We start from the raw sequence: 17,142 nt of genomic DNA on the forward strand, positions 1-17,142 counted from the left end.
GCTTATGTTAAACCACATTCTGCACGTATTACGTCTGCATGGCTCCATAGTAAAAGAGTCTGTGGGCTAAACTGGCCTGTCTGCACTCTGGACCACTAGAAAAATATGACAAAGGAGACCCCGAACTCTTGAGCGACTGAAATCCTATACCAGGCAACAATGGGACAACATTTCTCTTTCGAAGCTACAGCAGTTGGTCGTCTCAGTTCCCAAACGTTTAGAGTGTTGTTAAAAGTAGAGGTGATGCAACACAGTGGTAAACATGCCCCTGTCCCAACCTTTTTGAAATATGTTGCTGGCATCAAATTCAAAATGAGCATATATTTTTCAAACAACTACTGTATAAAATTTCTCAGTTTCAACTTTTAGTATGTTGTCTTTGTACTATTTTCAATGAAATATAAGGTTTTTTTTTTTTTTCAAATCACAGCATTTGGTTTTTATTTATATTTTACACAGCGTCCCTACTTTCTTGGAAATGGGGTTGAATTACAGCATTGTTGAATCCTGATTGGCTAGTGCAGCTGCAAATTGCAATACAAACATTTTACTGTTTTATAATATCTATCGTAGCAGATTGTTCACAATGAATGTGCCATTTAAAAGCTGTGTGTAATTGTGATCTGGAAGGAGAGCTTTTATTTAACATTTTATGAAAGGAGCCTCCAGTGTCAGTGCTTTATAACGTGGCTAAAGCACATCACCTGCCACCTGTTGTGAGTAAAAACCATCCTGTCTTCATTAAGATGCTGATGAGGACGACCTGCTGGCAAGCTTAATGAACAACACACTTTGTTTCATCACTGTGTGTGTGTATATTAGAGAGACATAAAGTGAGATGTTGTATCACCATGAAACACCACTGCTAATGACTCAACTCGTTATTGTTCCTCCTTCGTTCTCTCAGCACTGAGCGGCTGTGTTTCATTAACATCGCCTGTGCTGGAACAGAGCGTGTTCGGTGTAATTGAATTGGGAGAGCGGGACATTAAGTGATTAACTCTTAACGGATTTTCTCGCCTCTCAGTGGAGCGGCTCCTCTGTCTCCTAATTAACTCGCACTCGTTAACTAACTGGATCATATCACTGAGAAAATGGAGAACTGCACGAAGGAGAACAACTGATGGCTAATCCTGTTGGACGATTTCCTCATTTAGCGTCGATGCTATGTGATCTGGCTTTGAAAATGATGAAAGCGGTTGTTTGTTAGGATTGTGTCCCCTGGTCAGATGCCACTATACAAAGGTTCTTAACCCTTTGGTGACTGACCCCTTGAAAATGGTTCCTCCAGGAACCATGACGTTTCAGTTGTCAAGACGACGGAAAAACTAAAATACAAATACAAGAGCATTTTGTTTTGTGCACAAGAGCATTGTGACGTATCTTTCTGTTTTTGTATTTTAGTTTTTCCGTTGTCTTGACAACTGAAACGTCATCGTTCCTGGAGGAACCATTTTCAAGGGGTCAGTCACCAAAGGGTTAAAGGGTCCTTGGGATAGTTACAAGTTCTTGGTTGACCAAAAAAAGCTTCTACGGTACTTGGAACCCTTTTGGACAGGGAAGCAAAAACATTGTAGTGTTCTGTATACGTAGAACATGTATGGTTTCCACCAGAGAAACAACGCATCTCATTAAGGGTTCTAGATTTAAACTGAACACATTTTTACAGACATGTTTTTGCTGCAGGAAGTTTTACAGAGACCTTTACACAAACCCCAAAATCATTTAAAAAATACAGAACCATTTTCCAAGGATATTTATCAGGATTTTTTTTCTTCAAATCAAGAGCTACTGAACAAATTTGAGTCCTGAAACTCTACTGAAAATCCTGGAACATTTTTCAAGAACTGAGCAAAGTTTTCCAGAACACTAAGACCTCTTCAGAAACCAGCAAGCTGTTGTTGGTAACTTAAAGTGCGTAAAGAACTTCAGGAACTTTGGTGGAAGCCTGGCTCCATGGCATGTTTCCTGGATCAAAGGACCTTTTTTTTATATTGTTAATATTTGGTAATTATTTGAACATTTTTCTTTTTGCTTTACTAATAATAATTTAAATTTATATAGTGCCTTTCAAAAAACCCAAGGACGCTTTACAATTATAGACAAGGAAAGAAAAAAAAAATAAAAAGTAAAAAGTCCACCAAGTAGGGGTCAGGATGTAATTCCCGTGGTGTAGCAGCCACAGTCCCACCAAAAGGTGCACGAAAACAAGTCCCACATCTCCAGCACCGCCGCCGTGACGCCATCAGCAACATCGCTCGAACACCACGCCGTGGATCCACAAAGCGAGCAGAGCAGCTCTGCCAGGCAGAGCGCTGGTGTGTCCCAAACCGCCTGCACAGCCACCGCAACACCACCGAGCAACATCGCTCGGAACATCACGCCAAGCGTTAGAGCGCTGGACAACCACGATGTAAAATGAGCAATGAGCTCACTGCAGTCCACAGCTGGGAGCGCAGGCATCGCCCACGGCGAACCAAGGCCTGGAGGGAGCTGACGCCCAAAACTAGGTCTGGAGCTACACCACAATCGGCGGACAAAACACTCAAACATCAAACTACACAAACGCACAGGAAAAAAATAGAAAAAGAAATTAAAAAAAAAAGCTCCGGTGAGAAGTGGCAGCCAGAACGCGCATGACGTACTCTCAACCGGAAACGGGAAAAAAAAAATCTACTTCAAAATCTCTTTGGGAACCCAGCTGCAAATCTAGGACATTTTAGGAACTCTGTTACCTTAGTTTGTGTCATGAATAATTAATTAAAAATTCTATCACACATGGTCATAGTAAGCTTTTCGCTACGTTCACACTGCAAGGCTTAATGCTCAATTCCGATTTTTTTGTGAAATCCGATTTTTTTGTGAGGTCGTTCACATTAACAAATATATGCGACTTGTATGTGATCCTCAGTATGAACGAAAAGCGACCTAAAAGTGTTCCGCATGCGCATTGCAGGATACGACGACGTCACACGCAGTGAGCATGGCCAGTGTTTACGGAAGTAAAACCGCCCGGTTGCGGTATGACCCATCCAATCTAGCTTGAATAGCTGCATCCCCCCAAATGGAAATCAGCTCCCTAACCTCTGTGTCCTTCCATTGAGAAGATTCAGAACCTTCACAGCCCGAAGCGTCCCTCGCATTGATGTCATGCGCAGGGGTGCAGATATGAATGAATGAATGAATGAATTTATTTATTTCGAACATGTATAAAAATGTATGTAACTATTTGTACATACAAAAGAAAGAAAATGAAAAAAGTGACAAAAAAAAGAATAAATAAAATAACATAAAGAGCTAATACATTACAATACACCGCACATTGTTCGAAAAAGGAGTGGGAAGAAGTACAATACTTTGAAAAAAGATACGTTTTTTGAACTGGGGGGGGACAAAAAACTGGGGGGGGACAAAGCTGCCAGCAAACCAACCCCAACCCCGATATGCCTGTCAAACTTGTTGTTAGTAACCATAGCAACCAAGCTCGAGCTCGCAACCTGTGCAGTCTGCGCAGCTCAACCAACCGAATATCAGTCTTTGTTTTGTTTTATGTGAGTTGTTGCAACTATGTATACACTGCTGTGCACCTCAATAAACCGAATGGTAATTAGTCTTTTGATTTTTCCGTGAGGTTTGCCTTATGCAAAGAAAGACAGCATAGACGTTTTTTCCTCCCTATAAGTGGGGGGGACCGAACGAGGTGAATTTAAATCTGGGTGGGACGAGTCCCACCCTCTATCTGTGCCCGTGATTATGCGCCATGTTGTTGTAACTTTTTTTGAGAGACCCGCCGCCTACTTCAGCGCAGAATAGTGACGTTTGTGGCTTGTTGATGACGTGTAAGTCGGATGAATGCGACCTGGCGGTTCAGACTGAAGTCGCATATGAAAAGAGCGGATAGGAATCGGAATTAGGACCACATATCCAAACGGCCTGGGTCGGATTTGAAAAAATCGGATCTGTGTCGTTCATATTGTCAATAAAAGATCGGATACAGGTCACATATGGGCGAAAAGATCGGATTTGAGTCACTTCAGCCTGCAGTGTGAACGTAGCCATAGTGACACATTCCCTATCTCGTGTTTCCTTTCATTTTTTTTCTTGGTTTTATCTCTCCATTTCTCCCTGCCATGTGTATACATGTGAAGTGGAAACTGAGCTAAACCACGAGTCATATGACTGATTTACATCGCTCTGTTTAACACACACCCAACATCAAACACACACCAAGTTTCCCCACAGTGATGATGACCTGCATTGCAAACAAACTGATGGAAGGTTGGGAAGTACAGCTTTAAAGTGCATATCACGGGTAAATTCAGGAGCAAGATCAATGTAATTCTCCTATTTTATATTAAACTTTGGTCAAATATCTGTAACATTCTGCATTCGCTGCAATTTTTTTTACCTTGTGCAATGCCGTTGAAATCAAGCCATTTGAGGTGAATTGGTCCGCCTCTGAAAAAACTTTCCATTTCCTGGAAAACATTGATTTTCGTGACGTCATCTGCGGGACGCTTCCTTCTGAATCCTATGTCAGCGCTGGTTTGTTTATGAGAAAACGACCTCGTGATTTTCTGCAAATTTCTTCGTTATCGCGTAATTATTAAAATGGTTAACAGATGTATCGTAGGAGGGTGTAACAACACCAATCTTGATGGGATTAGTGCTCATCGTTTTCCAAAAGACCAGACAATGAGAGAGAAATAGGAGCGCTTGGTCTACACAGGCTGTGCACTGAAACCGTGCAAAGCTCGCGCAGCTTGCTTGCGCTTCCACAGATAACGTCACAAATCTGGCTCCAGACTCCCTTGGGATTTTTCCAGATGTTTTTATTTATTTATTTTTTCTGCTGTAGACAGATGGCCTTGTGCAAAATTACCCTTCTGGATGAGTGTGTAAAGGGACATACTTTCATATTAAAAAAAACGAAACTGATCCAGAATATGCACTTTAAGAGATGTGATTTCAAAACCTTTTCAGAAAATTCACAAGAAAGAAGCACTGTTGGAAGAAAGGAACGTAAGAAAGGGGGGGGGGGGAAGCTGGGGCTCTGTAAAGTCAGTTGTTCTGACACATCCAGAAGGTGGTGCTTAGAGATTGAAGATGGCAGGAAGAGGAGCTTGTAGGTCTGAACTGCCAGTTAAAAGTCTTGCTATGAATGCAGCAGTGTTATGCCTTCTATTTGCATTTGAAGGAAGTTTCATGTTTGACAAGTTAATTATCCCTTATTGTTGTGACTGGTTAATAATTATTTCTCTGTCTCCTTCTTTCTGTCTCCTCCAGACACTGTGTACTTGGTGGTGCATGAAGTGCAGGACCACACGTTTTCCCACTTGAAAGTTTTGCATGGTGACCTTGCATTGCGTGCTTCCTCTCCACTGACTGAACTTTTCACTGATGTTGGTCTCTTTGTGCTGGGGGCAGAGCTTAACCTAGAAGAAGCAGCGCATCGTTTTTTCGACGCACTTTTCCCATTGCTGTATGACCAACTTGAGGAACCAGGCATGCCATCTTTAGATCCCTTCTACCAAGAGTGTGTGCGGTCATTTGGGCATCACGCAGCAGTGTATGGTAATGCCCCAACACGCCTTGCATTACTGGTGTCAGATGCTTCACTGGTAGAGCGCATGTTTCTGCAGTCAATGCACCTTGCTGTTGAGGTCATCAACACCACAGACCACGCTCAGCCAAGCCGCGAGTGCCGTCGAGCACTAATGCGCATGCACTATTGCCCGCTGTGTCAGGCCCTGACGGACAGCAAGCCATGCATGGGCTACTGCCTGAATGTGCTGCGTGGCTGCCTGGCCAGTCTCGCCGAGGTCGACGCCTACTGGCAGGAATTTGTGCGCTCACTGGAGGAGCTTGCTGCACGCATGCACGATGGGAATGAGCTCGAGCATGTGCTGGCCTCAGTCCCCCTTCTCATCACCGACGCTGTAGCTTACACGAGCAGGAATGCTGCCAGACTTGCATCACAGGTCAGAAAAGCACCATGAGTGACGGGCAACAAGGAGTGGAACACAAATTTGATACATTGCTTTGAATAAAATCGCAGAATTGCTTCATTGAGACAATATACAGTTGTGATCAGAAGTTTACATACAGTGACAGGTCATCTTGGATATGAATGTCATGGCAATATTTGGGCTTTCAGTGATTTTTTTTTCTTTGAACTTTTTTTCCCCTGTGGCAGAATGTACAGCATACATCTTTTTAATTAAAAAAAAAAACTAGAATTTGGTGCACAAGTTTGAATTTTCTTTGGGTTTTCTGAAATCAACAAAGGGTCAAAATTATACATACAGGGTCAAAATTTTACATACGCTCACTTAGATTATTAATTCCAAGGTGCTGAAACTTCCAAAATGTCTCTTATTTGGCCAAGGTGTTTCAACTTCTTGTTAGTGATTGACTACAGCTGGTAGCTTCTCTGTGCCTTCATAAAAAGGATTTGTTTACAGCACTCCATTGTATTGTGTGTTGGTCAATCCAATGGGGAAAGTCCAAGGAGCTCATTGCAGATTTGAGAAAGAGGATTGTAGATGTACACAACTCCGGAATGTCTCTTGAAGCCATTTCTAAACAACTGCAAATTCCAAGATCAGTTCAAACAATTGTATGCAAGTTATCGTGAGGTATAGTCACTTTACCAAGCCACTTTGCTTCAAGAAAACCCAAATTGTCATCCTCAGCTGAAAGGAAATTGGTTTGGATGATCAGGTACAACCTGGGAACCACCATGGCACAGCCCTGCCATGAACTGGAAGCTGATGGCTCACTGTCTGCAGTTCAGATCACCATGGACTAAGAGGCTGCTATCCAAGAAATAACCCCCCTGCTCCAAAATTGACACCTTCAAGCTTAACTAAAGTTTGAAGTTGACCACAAGGAAAAAAACCTGGAGGATAGCTGTATGGTCAGATGAGACAAAGAGTTATTTGGCCACAATGACCACGCTGTACAGAGGGACACTGTACCAGCTGGTGGTGGTGGTAGGATCATCATGCTCTGGGACTGTTTTGCTGCCAGTGGAACTGATTCATTGCACAGAGTGGATGGAATAATGAAGAGGGAGGACTACCTCAGAATTTTTCAGCATAAACCATCAGAAACTTGAACACGACTTGGGAGTTGCAACAGGACAATGAACCCAAATACGCACCAGAGCTGGTTGTGGAGGATAAAGCAGGCTAACATTAAGCTTAAAACAAGTCCTGGCTTCAACCCTATTTGAAAATATATGGACTGCGCTTATAAGTCGAGTTCATGCCAAAAAAAAAGCAAATTTAATTGAACTCTACCGATTCTACCATGAAGAGTTGTGAAATATCCAACCAGAATTCTGCCAGAAGCTTGTTCATGGTAAACAAAAATGTTTGAAGGTGAATCTTGTGAAGAGACATTTTACCCAAATATTAGGTGTGCTGTATGTAAATTATTGACTCTGTATGTATAATTTTGTCCCGGTGTTGATTTCAGAAAACCCAAAGAAAATTCAAACTTGTGCCCCAAATTCTAATGTTTTTTTTTTAAAGATGTATGCTGTACATCCTGCCACAGAAAAAGTTCAAAGAAATTACTGAAAGCCCAAATATTGCCATGACCTTCATATCCAAGATGATATTCATGTCACTGTATGTAAACGTCTGACCGCAACTGATTCACTTGATGTTCAGCAAAGCTAGTCATCCAACACTTTAATTCATACATCCACGTCACCTGCTATATTTTGTTAGTAAAAGAGTGAGCCAGGTTTGTTAGGAAGTTAGTGAATATTGGGTAAATGGCTGTAGTGATATCAAAAGATCAAACATTCTAATTTAACCTGACCTCTGCCTTTGTTGTTAAAGGGATTGAGGAAACTCTGGGTTTGTACCCACTATCTAAAAATGTATTCTTTAATTTTATTCCCTCTCTTTGCATGTGGGTGGGTATGGGCATTGGGTTGGGTGTTTTTTATAGGTTCGTGGTGTGTGTGGAGAACCTGTACGTGCCGATTCTGTCCAGCAGGGACGCGCTAGTGACACACTACACCTCCAAACCCCAGAGAGAAACACACAGGAAAAACTGAGTCACTGGAGACAGTAAGTCTTACTCATCTGTTCAAATGTTTTTCTGCTTGTTTATCCACTTGTTAATTTTATTTTTGTTATTTATGATTTTAGTGTTTATTATTTCTAACATCATTAAATATTTAACAGGGAATAAACATACTCCAAGAAAGAGTCCAATATTTTGTCATTTCAGATTGTAGAACTTTGTGGTTGGACAGTTTTGGGTAGATTTCTGATGCAATTTTTGTGTTGATCTGTTCCCATCTGGTGGACATACTGATAAACTGCAGTTTGAACACATTACCGCCACTGCACTATTTATTTATCTCATCTCATTATCTCTAGCCGCTTTATCCTGCTCTACAGGGTCGCAGGCAAGCTGGAGCCTATCCCAGCTGACTATAGGCGAGAGGCGGGGTACACTCTTATTTTAAATAGTAGACTGTTATTCATAATATACACTTTTTCACTTGATGTTAATTTGAGTCTGTAAGCTGAATGTCTAAATTTCCAGTGCATATACAGTACTCTCCATATGTATTACAAGGCCAATTCTATTACTTTTGCAATACACTGAAAACATTTGGGTTTGAGATCAAAAGATGAATGAGATGATAGATATTTACATTTTGGTGTATTAAGTGACTCGGAACATTGCACCTTTTTGTTTGAACCCACCCATTTTTCAACTGATCAAAAATATCGGAACTTGTAACCGAAAAATGTGTCCTGTTAGATTGATTGGTTAAATAATGAATAGCTCTGAATATCTACTCTTGGTTTGAGCCATGGGTGTCACCTATGAAGACTGCATTTGTTCTTAAAAAGGATAAACCAACATAAAGACCAGAAAGCTGTCTATGGGAGAAAAGAGGGGGAAATGATCAGAGCTATTGTATAAGTATTGGGCACAGTCAATACAACAATTTGAAATGTACTGAAAATGAAAGAAACCTCTGGTGCACTAACAACCCAGTCATGGAACAGGCCAAGGAAAACAATGACAGTTGAAGACAATTGAAGTGAGAGCTGTGAAGAAAAAAAAAATCAGTGACATCACCAGCAATTTCCATAGGGCAGGGCTGAAGGTATCACAATCCACTGTTTGAAGAAGACTTTTGCCGCTTTTCCACTACAAACGCGGCTGAGCCGTGCCGTGCTGAGTCGAGCTGAGCGGGGCTGTTGGGGTTGCATTTCGACTACAACCGTGCTGAACCGTGCTGGCTGGAAGTGGGTGGACACATTGGGTGGAGTTAGCGAAAGTGAGTGGACGTAACGTGATGTCGTTAAGCAGCGCAAACAGTGACATCAGTGATCTTTTAAGCGGTAGTCTCACAACCCGAATAGTAAACAATAAACATAGAGGACATGGAGTCGTTAGTGTTGCTGGTCTTGGTGCTGTGGCTTGTTGTCACCGACAACGCCAACAGATACTGGCAAGAGCGTATAGATGAGGCGAGGCGCATAAGGCTTCAGAAATTCTCATAATTCGTAATTATTCTCCTTCCGGGTTTACGGTGTTTACAGATCCCAGCGTGCTCGCGGGGCGTGTGTGGGCATGTGAGGACACTCCTCCTCACCAATCCGTGCACAGGGGAGTGTCTGCTCACGCCCCCAGCCTCACTCGGCTCGCTTTGGCTCACTTCAGCCCCACTCCAAAACGGTGCGAGTTTTAGGGGCTAAGCAGGGCTGAAGCGAGCCGAGTCGTGCTGTTTTTTGGTAGTCGAAACGCGAGCCGTGTCGGGCTGAAGCGAGCTGAAGTGAGCTGAAAAAGGGTAGTGGAAAAGGGCCATTTGAGAGCAGAAATATGGAGGCCATACTTCAAGATATAAACCACTCATCAGCAGTAAGAATCAGAAGACCAGATTGGAATTTGCAGCAAATTCATAGATGAGCCACAAAAGTTCTGGAATTAAGACTAACCTCAACTAAAGTGATGTAAAGGTCAAAGTGTGGAGAAAAAAAGGATCTGCTCATCATCCCAAACCTACAAATTCATCAGCGAAACATGGTGGAACATGCTCACTGATCTTTACTGATGATGGAACTCGTGATGATGGCAGAACATTTCGTCTACCAATTTTAGAGAAATGCATCCAATCTAATTAAGAGGAACCACATCATGCATCAAGAGAATGACCCTTATCAAAAAGCATACTTCAAGTTCATTTTATTAAGTTTACTTAAGTAAAGTTAAAGTATATTTCCTTAAGTATACTTGTGTACCAAGTATACTGATATCAATGTACTTACAGTATACTTGTAAGTAAACTAATCTAATATTTCTTGGGACTAAATTGGCCCACTTTTAGTTTATAAAAAGTATACTTTAAGTCTAAGAAGTAAACTTTGAGTATACAACTAGTATTTTTTTTGTACTGCAAGTATACCACAAGTAAACTTGTATACTAATAGTTTACTAGTTCCATACTTGTAGTCCACTCTTTCATTTACAAAAGCATACTTCATAGTATACCGGAAATATACTCTGAGTTTACTTGTTTTATACTTCTAGTCCACTTTTTACTTTACTAAAGTATACTTTGTAGTATACTGGAAATATACTATTGGTTTACTCGTTACACACTTCTCCACTTCTTAGTTTATAAAAGTATACTTTATAGCATATCGGAAATATACTATTAGTTACTGATTTATATACATCTAGTCCACTTTTTAGTTTTGAAGTATACTGCAGTTACCCTTCTAGGTATACTATTAGTTTTCTAGCCCTAACCCTTACCTCATGCACTCTACCAGTAGACAACTTAAGTGTTTTGTACCTTAAGTTACAATGAAGTTATAAAGGTGAGAATTCACAAAATAAGCTACTCAGGATTAAGAACGTGCGTTTTCGTTAAAAATCAAAATTTAAAGCAACATTGTATTAAATGCCACAGTATAAAAACATGGCAATGACAACTGAAATTGACATCCGAGCTCTAAAGAAATAAATAAAATAATTGAATCATCCCACTCAGGGGGCGGCACGGTGGTGTAGTGGTTAGTGCTGTTGCCTCACAGCAAGAAGGTCTGGGTTCGAGCCCCGGGGCCAGCGAGGGCCTTTCTGTGTGGAGTTTGCATGTTCTCCCCGTGTCCGCGTGGGTTTCCTCTGGGTGCTCCGGTTTCCCCCACAGTCCAAAGACATGCAGGTTAGGTTAACTGGTGACTCTAAATTGACCGTAGGTGTGAATGTGAGTGTGAATGGTTGTCTGTGTCTATGTGTCAGCCCTGTGATGACCTGGCGACTTGTCCAGGGTGTACCCCGCCTTTCACCCGTAGTCAGCTGGGATAGGCTCCAGCTTGCCTGCGACCCTGTAGAACAGGATAAAGCGGCTAGAGATAATGAGATGAGATCCCACTCAGGAGAAATTAAAAAAAAAAAAAAAAAACCTTATATGGAACCACAGACATACTGTACCTAATAGGGTAGTCACACTAGAGGCAGAATGAGCCGGAGTGCCGTCGGAATGAAAATTCTTTGTATTTTTGTGGGATATTTGAAGTGCATTCTAAAACTTCTGCGTGCATTCCAAACATTCAGGCCCGTTCTTGTGGCCGGCCCCAATGTTTTGCTCATGCTCAAAACATTCAAGGTGCATTTGAAGAGGAGAAATATCGAACGGCATTCGAAGTGTATTCTAACTGCATTCTAAATATTCGTACAGCATTCGAGGCACCTTCCGACCAGACTTAGGGGTGATATTTGGGCAGCAATCGAACCGCACTCGTACGGCATTCCAACAGCATTCGAAACATTCTGATTGCGTTCGAGGGAAAAATTGAAATGGCAAGCCACTTCAAATCCTGCCAGAATGCCTCGAATGAGCCGGAATGCTGTCAGAATGAAAAATTATTCGTATATTCCATTTGAATTACATTCTAAGTATTTGAGCTGCATTCTCTTTGAATTCTTAGATGTTTAAAACACATTCGGCAGCTATTCTGGGGGCGTTCTGACTGCATTCGAGGCGAATTCGTACAGCATTCGAGGCACCTTCCGACCAGACTTAGGGGTGGTATTTGGGCAGCAATCGAACCGCACTCGTACGGCATTCGAAGTGCATTCTTAATATTCTTACTGCATTCTAACAGCATTTTAGGTATTCCTACTGTGTTCCAACTACATTTGAACTGCATTTGAAAGCTAATACACCCAGAATGTGCAATAATCATTCGAGGCGGGTTCAAAGCGCATTCTAAGTATTCGAACTGCATTCTTACAAAGTTGTAAGAATGTTGGTCAGTTTGAAATTCCCATCTGAATGTGGCACGAATTTTGAAAAATTTTATTCCGGCTGGTTCTGCTTGATTCCTGCTAATTCTGAATAAGTGTGACCGGGCCTTAAGAGTCAACAATGCTGAAGCACAACTAGAGGGCAAGTACACTTAAACCTAAGGCACAAATATTTTAATACTTTACACTTTTGTTAAGTATATCTTGATCAAAAGTTTAAGTATAAGCTTAATATTACTTGGACTTTTCTATATACTTTTCCGTATAAGCCAGGTATACTTATGCATAACTTTATTAAGTATATCTCTCTAAGTAAATAAAAAGCAAACTGAAAGCATACTCTCTTATTTTTAGTTTAAAAGAAGTATACTAGAAGCACACTTGAATAAAGTTCTTTTTTTTTTGTAAGGGGACCCAAAAAACACAGCCAACAACAAAGTAGTTCATCCGGGGGGGTAGACTGGCCAAATCAGTCCCCAGACCTCAACCCAGCTGAGCAGCATTTCACCTCCTGAAGAGGAGACTGAAGAACCAAAACAAACACCCACTGAAAGAAGCTGTGGTACAAACCTGTAAAAGCATCACAAAAGTAGAATGCAATAGTTTGGTGATGTCAGTGGGTTACCAGCTTGATGCAGTTATTGCAAGGAAGGGATATGCAACCAAATATTTAAGTTATTCCACGAAATTGAGTCGTATATGAGCTGATAGCTGACGAGGCACGTAGCACCGAGTCGGCTATAAGCCATGTACGGCGAGATTGAGTAGAATACTGGGTTCCCGCGGGTCCTTAAGTCTTAAATACAACTTTCGGTTTTCAAGGCCTAAAAACGTCTTAAATTGTTTGGAATGACTGGAATTTTCGAAAGGGAGGTATTAAATTTAATATTGGACCGAACAAGTGAAATGTCTCCATCTGGTTTGGGGTATTTTTTTTTTTTTTTTTAACCGTGATTTTAAGTGACCAGCGTACCTTTTGGGGGCAGCATTGGTTCGGTGCGTCTTATGTGCATTCCGTAGATCAAGAACTAACGTTAGGAGACTACTGGAGGAAGTGTGGTGTGGTGGTTGTGAAGAGTGATAGATGCGCAGGTAGCTTATGCGGGCACTAGAAAGCGTTGATAATTATGAGATGTCTGTTTAACAAGTGGTTGGGGGATGACAAATACCCCCAAAATAAGGAGAAGAATCGTTTGTGATAAAAAGCGCTGGATCGCACAAATGTGTTTAAAGACGGTAACGCAGCGCTGGGGACACGGCGGACTGGGAAACTGGTTTTTCATGGACACGAGGTGCGCGTGTGTTAGAGGTCAAGCACTCCGGAGTGAAACGCGGGGGGGGGGTTCACGCATGTGCACAAGAGTCGGGTGGAAAATAGGGCTTATAGGAAATACTACTACTACTACTAATAATAATAATGATTAGCATCATTTTTTTACATAATTAACATTGTTTATTGTACTAAGTTTAATATAAATATATAAACAACCTTTATTTCAAAACTCAATTACAAAGAACTCCAGAAAATACTAATATATATATATATATATATATATATATATATATATATATATATATAGATATAGTACAATATAAATAATTTGTACAAAAAGTTTTTTAGTTTGATTACTTATCGTCTACAACAGTGTTTTTAATATAATAGAATAATATTAACAACCACTAATAATAATTAGTAGTAATAGTAATTATTATTGATTATTAATCATGACTAATGAATTAGTGATTAAGTACTAGGGATTATTAAATGTTATAAAATTAAGTTATTAAAAATTATTACAAATAAGTAGTAATTGGTAGAATACAAACAAATACTCATGGATTATAGATAATTTTTTTTTTTAAATGGTGAACATTGATATAAAATAACTGTACTACTACTAATAATAAACAGTAATACTTGTTATTATCAGTTCAATTGTTATATCAATGTTCACTATTAAAAACAAATTATCTATAAGCCATGAATAATTATCACTACTACTACTAATAATTACTACTTTTTTAATAATTTTAACTAATCTTATAACTCAATTTTATAGCATTTTAATAATCACTATTATTTATTAGTATAATTTAGTAGTTGATAATTACTACTTGTTATTAAATTACATTTTGATCACTGCTTATTAAGTAGTAATTAATACTGAATTATAATTGCTACTCAATTGATATAGCTAATAAGTAGTTATTATAAAAATGTTGTAAAATTTAGTTAATTTTTTTAAATTATTAAAAAAGTTATTATTATTAGTAGTAATACAAACAATTATTCATGGATTATAGATATAATTAATGATTATTTTTGAATAATGAACATTGATATAACAATTGCACTGAATTAGTTTAGTTATTACAACACATTGATTAATATTGATAATGGTTATGAAAGGTCACAGTTGTTTTTCTGTGTTTGATGTAACGCTCTGATGATTGTATGGCTGCATAAACAGGTTCATGCTGTTACCTGCTATAATGCAGAAGATACTCGAACTTCCTCAGCCAGCTGTATATTGTATGACACTCAGACTGATTTTGCTGTCAGACACACAATCCCACATCAAAGATAATCTTTGGGGATTGAAATAATGCCGGCTAAGGTTGTTCAGCTGGTTCTACTTGCCGTTTATTGTTTTTGTTTTTGAAATGATTCATGGTGTTTTCTCCAGTAAACCCCAGTCTTCTCCTCGCTGCTACAGTAGTTCTGCAGGCCCAGAACACACGACTTTGCTTCAGCTGTTTGCTGTCTAACAGTTGCCATTGATGCACCCTGTTCACCAATTGTGTGCATTCTTCTTAAAGTTAGTAAAAAAAACTATTGCAGAAAACAGTTTTAAGTTGTCATTTATCATTTTCTTTGCCATGGTACAGTCTTAATTTTTCCATTTAGAGGTCTTGAAAAGGTCTTAAGTCTTTAAATTTGTACTTGAAAAATGTGCAGATACCCTGGAATAACTGTTTTCTATCCACATTCACTGGATTTTGAGAAATGGAGCATTTTTTTAATTTTTGCAAATTCGATAAATAAAAACTTTATACAAAACGTCTGACAAAATAATTTCCGCTTAGAATGTAAACAATGCAGTGAAATGACAGTAGCAATTTGTGAGAAATGCTGCTACAATAATAATTCTTGAAAAAAACAAACATTCTTACCGTCAAACACTTGCATAAAGCATATTTGTTGCTTTTTGGTATTTTGGGGGGGTTTTGTTTTCGAGTAGTTTTTATTTCATCCTCAGTTGGTTCAGCAACATGCTCCGCCATCTTGTTTTTCTCTACTCACAGTATATGAGCTGATTGGCTACTCTACTGCTAGGCTATCAGAGCATGTGATTGCCCATATCCAGTGACTGTGGCGAGAATAAGTGTCATCCATTTTAAGATTATCTGTTCCAGTACTTTTGCAAACCTAAAAATTGGATGGTCTGCCAGCAAAGCTGCCGTGTTCTGAGTTGATGTTCTAACACATTTTGATATAAATATCAGGAAACGAGAGCTGAAATTCTGCTCTATCATCTCTATGTATCTTTTGATCTCAAACCCAATGTATAGTAAAAGCAAAACGAAAGTTTCGATACTTTCAGAGGGGACTGTATTAGCATTTCTGTTATCAATGTTTGGTGCCAGTCATGGTATTCAGTATGATTTGACACATGTAGGCACATAATTCTAATAGTTTTGGAAATATATTAAGATGTATAAAGTGGTTGGGGTCGAATACATACATTATATAGGGACAGGGGCATCAAAAGACGGGGAATGCTCAAAACCAGCTGTTTTTACATTATTTACTTTGAAACTTGTATGCCATTTAAGTGAATATTTTTACCTCTGTCAGTGTCTGGTATTTACCAGCAAATGTGATGTATATGCTTCATTATGTTGTGATTGTGTCTACTACTGACGCTCAGACTAATAATGTTGATCATACATTTCTTGCCACATCATATTTCTTTAATATGTAGCTGAAACGGTGGCACGGTGGTGTAGTGGTTAGCGCTGTCGCCTCACAGCAAGAAGGTCCGGGTTCGAGGCCCGTGGCCGGCGAGGGCCTTTCTGTGTGGAGTTTGCATGTTCTCCCCGTGTCCGCGTGGGTTTCCTCCGGGTGCTCCGGTTTCCCCCACAGTCCAAAGACATGCAGGTTAGGTTAACTGGTGACTCTAAATTGAGCGTAGGTGTGAATGGTTGTCTGTGTCAGCCCTGTGATGACCTGGCAACTTGTCCAGGGTGTACCCCACCTTTCGCCCGTAGTCAGCTGGGATAGACTCCAGCTTGCCTGCGACCCTGTAGAACAGGATAAAGCGGCTAGAGATAATGAGATGTAGCTGAAACACAACAAGAACAAATAAAATTATTACAAGAAAATAATAATGTGTGTGGGGAAAAAAAAATGCATCAAATGTGTTGCAGTTCCTCAGTGTGCCCACCAGGTGGTGGCAGATTAACACATCCACAGGAGGATGAATTAAACTTGAAAGTGACTATAACAAGACTGAAAATGTGTGTGCAGAGAATTCCTCAGTTCTTTGCGGCACTATCGGGCATTTTACGGAGGTTTGGCTGATCAGATGTGTGTTAGAGAGCTAGCATCAACTGATGGAGCCACCTGCTGGAACGGAAATGACGTGGTCAAGAGGTACAACACACATACACTATACACAATGTCCCTTGAGCTTCATCTGTTTATACATGTGGTGTGTGTGTGTGTGTGTGTGTGTGTGTGTGTGTGTGTGTGTGTGAGAGAGCGAGCATGCGAATTAATTTATTTTAAAAAATGCCGTTTCCATGGTAATAATCACATCAGACAGGTAAAATGTGACATCACTG

General features: G+C 40.0%; 1 protein-coding gene across 4 annotated transcripts in view; it reads left to right on the forward strand.

Moving 5' to 3' along the window:
- gpc5a (glypican 5a) overlaps positions 1 to 17,142 on the forward strand; it is a 212,950-nt gene that overhangs the window by 20,779 nt on the left and 175,029 nt on the right. For all 4 annotated transcript variants that reach the window (XM_060898433.1, XM_060898436.1, XM_060898435.1 and 1 more), the window contains exons 4-6: positions 5,287 to 5,981; positions 7,966 to 8,087; positions 16,826 to 16,951. In XM_060898433.1, coding sequence (XP_060754416.1) covers positions 5,287 to 5,981; positions 7,966 to 8,087; positions 16,826 to 16,951 — 943 coding nt within the window. The remainder of the gene's footprint in view (positions 1 to 5,286; positions 5,982 to 7,965; positions 8,088 to 16,825; positions 16,952 to 17,142) is intronic.

The sequence above is a fragment of the Neoarius graeffei genome, chromosome 18 (genome assembly GCF_027579695.1).
Source record: "Neoarius graeffei isolate fNeoGra1 chromosome 18, fNeoGra1.pri, whole genome shotgun sequence".
Lineage (NCBI taxonomy): Eukaryota > Metazoa > Chordata > Actinopteri > Siluriformes > Ariidae > Neoarius > Neoarius graeffei.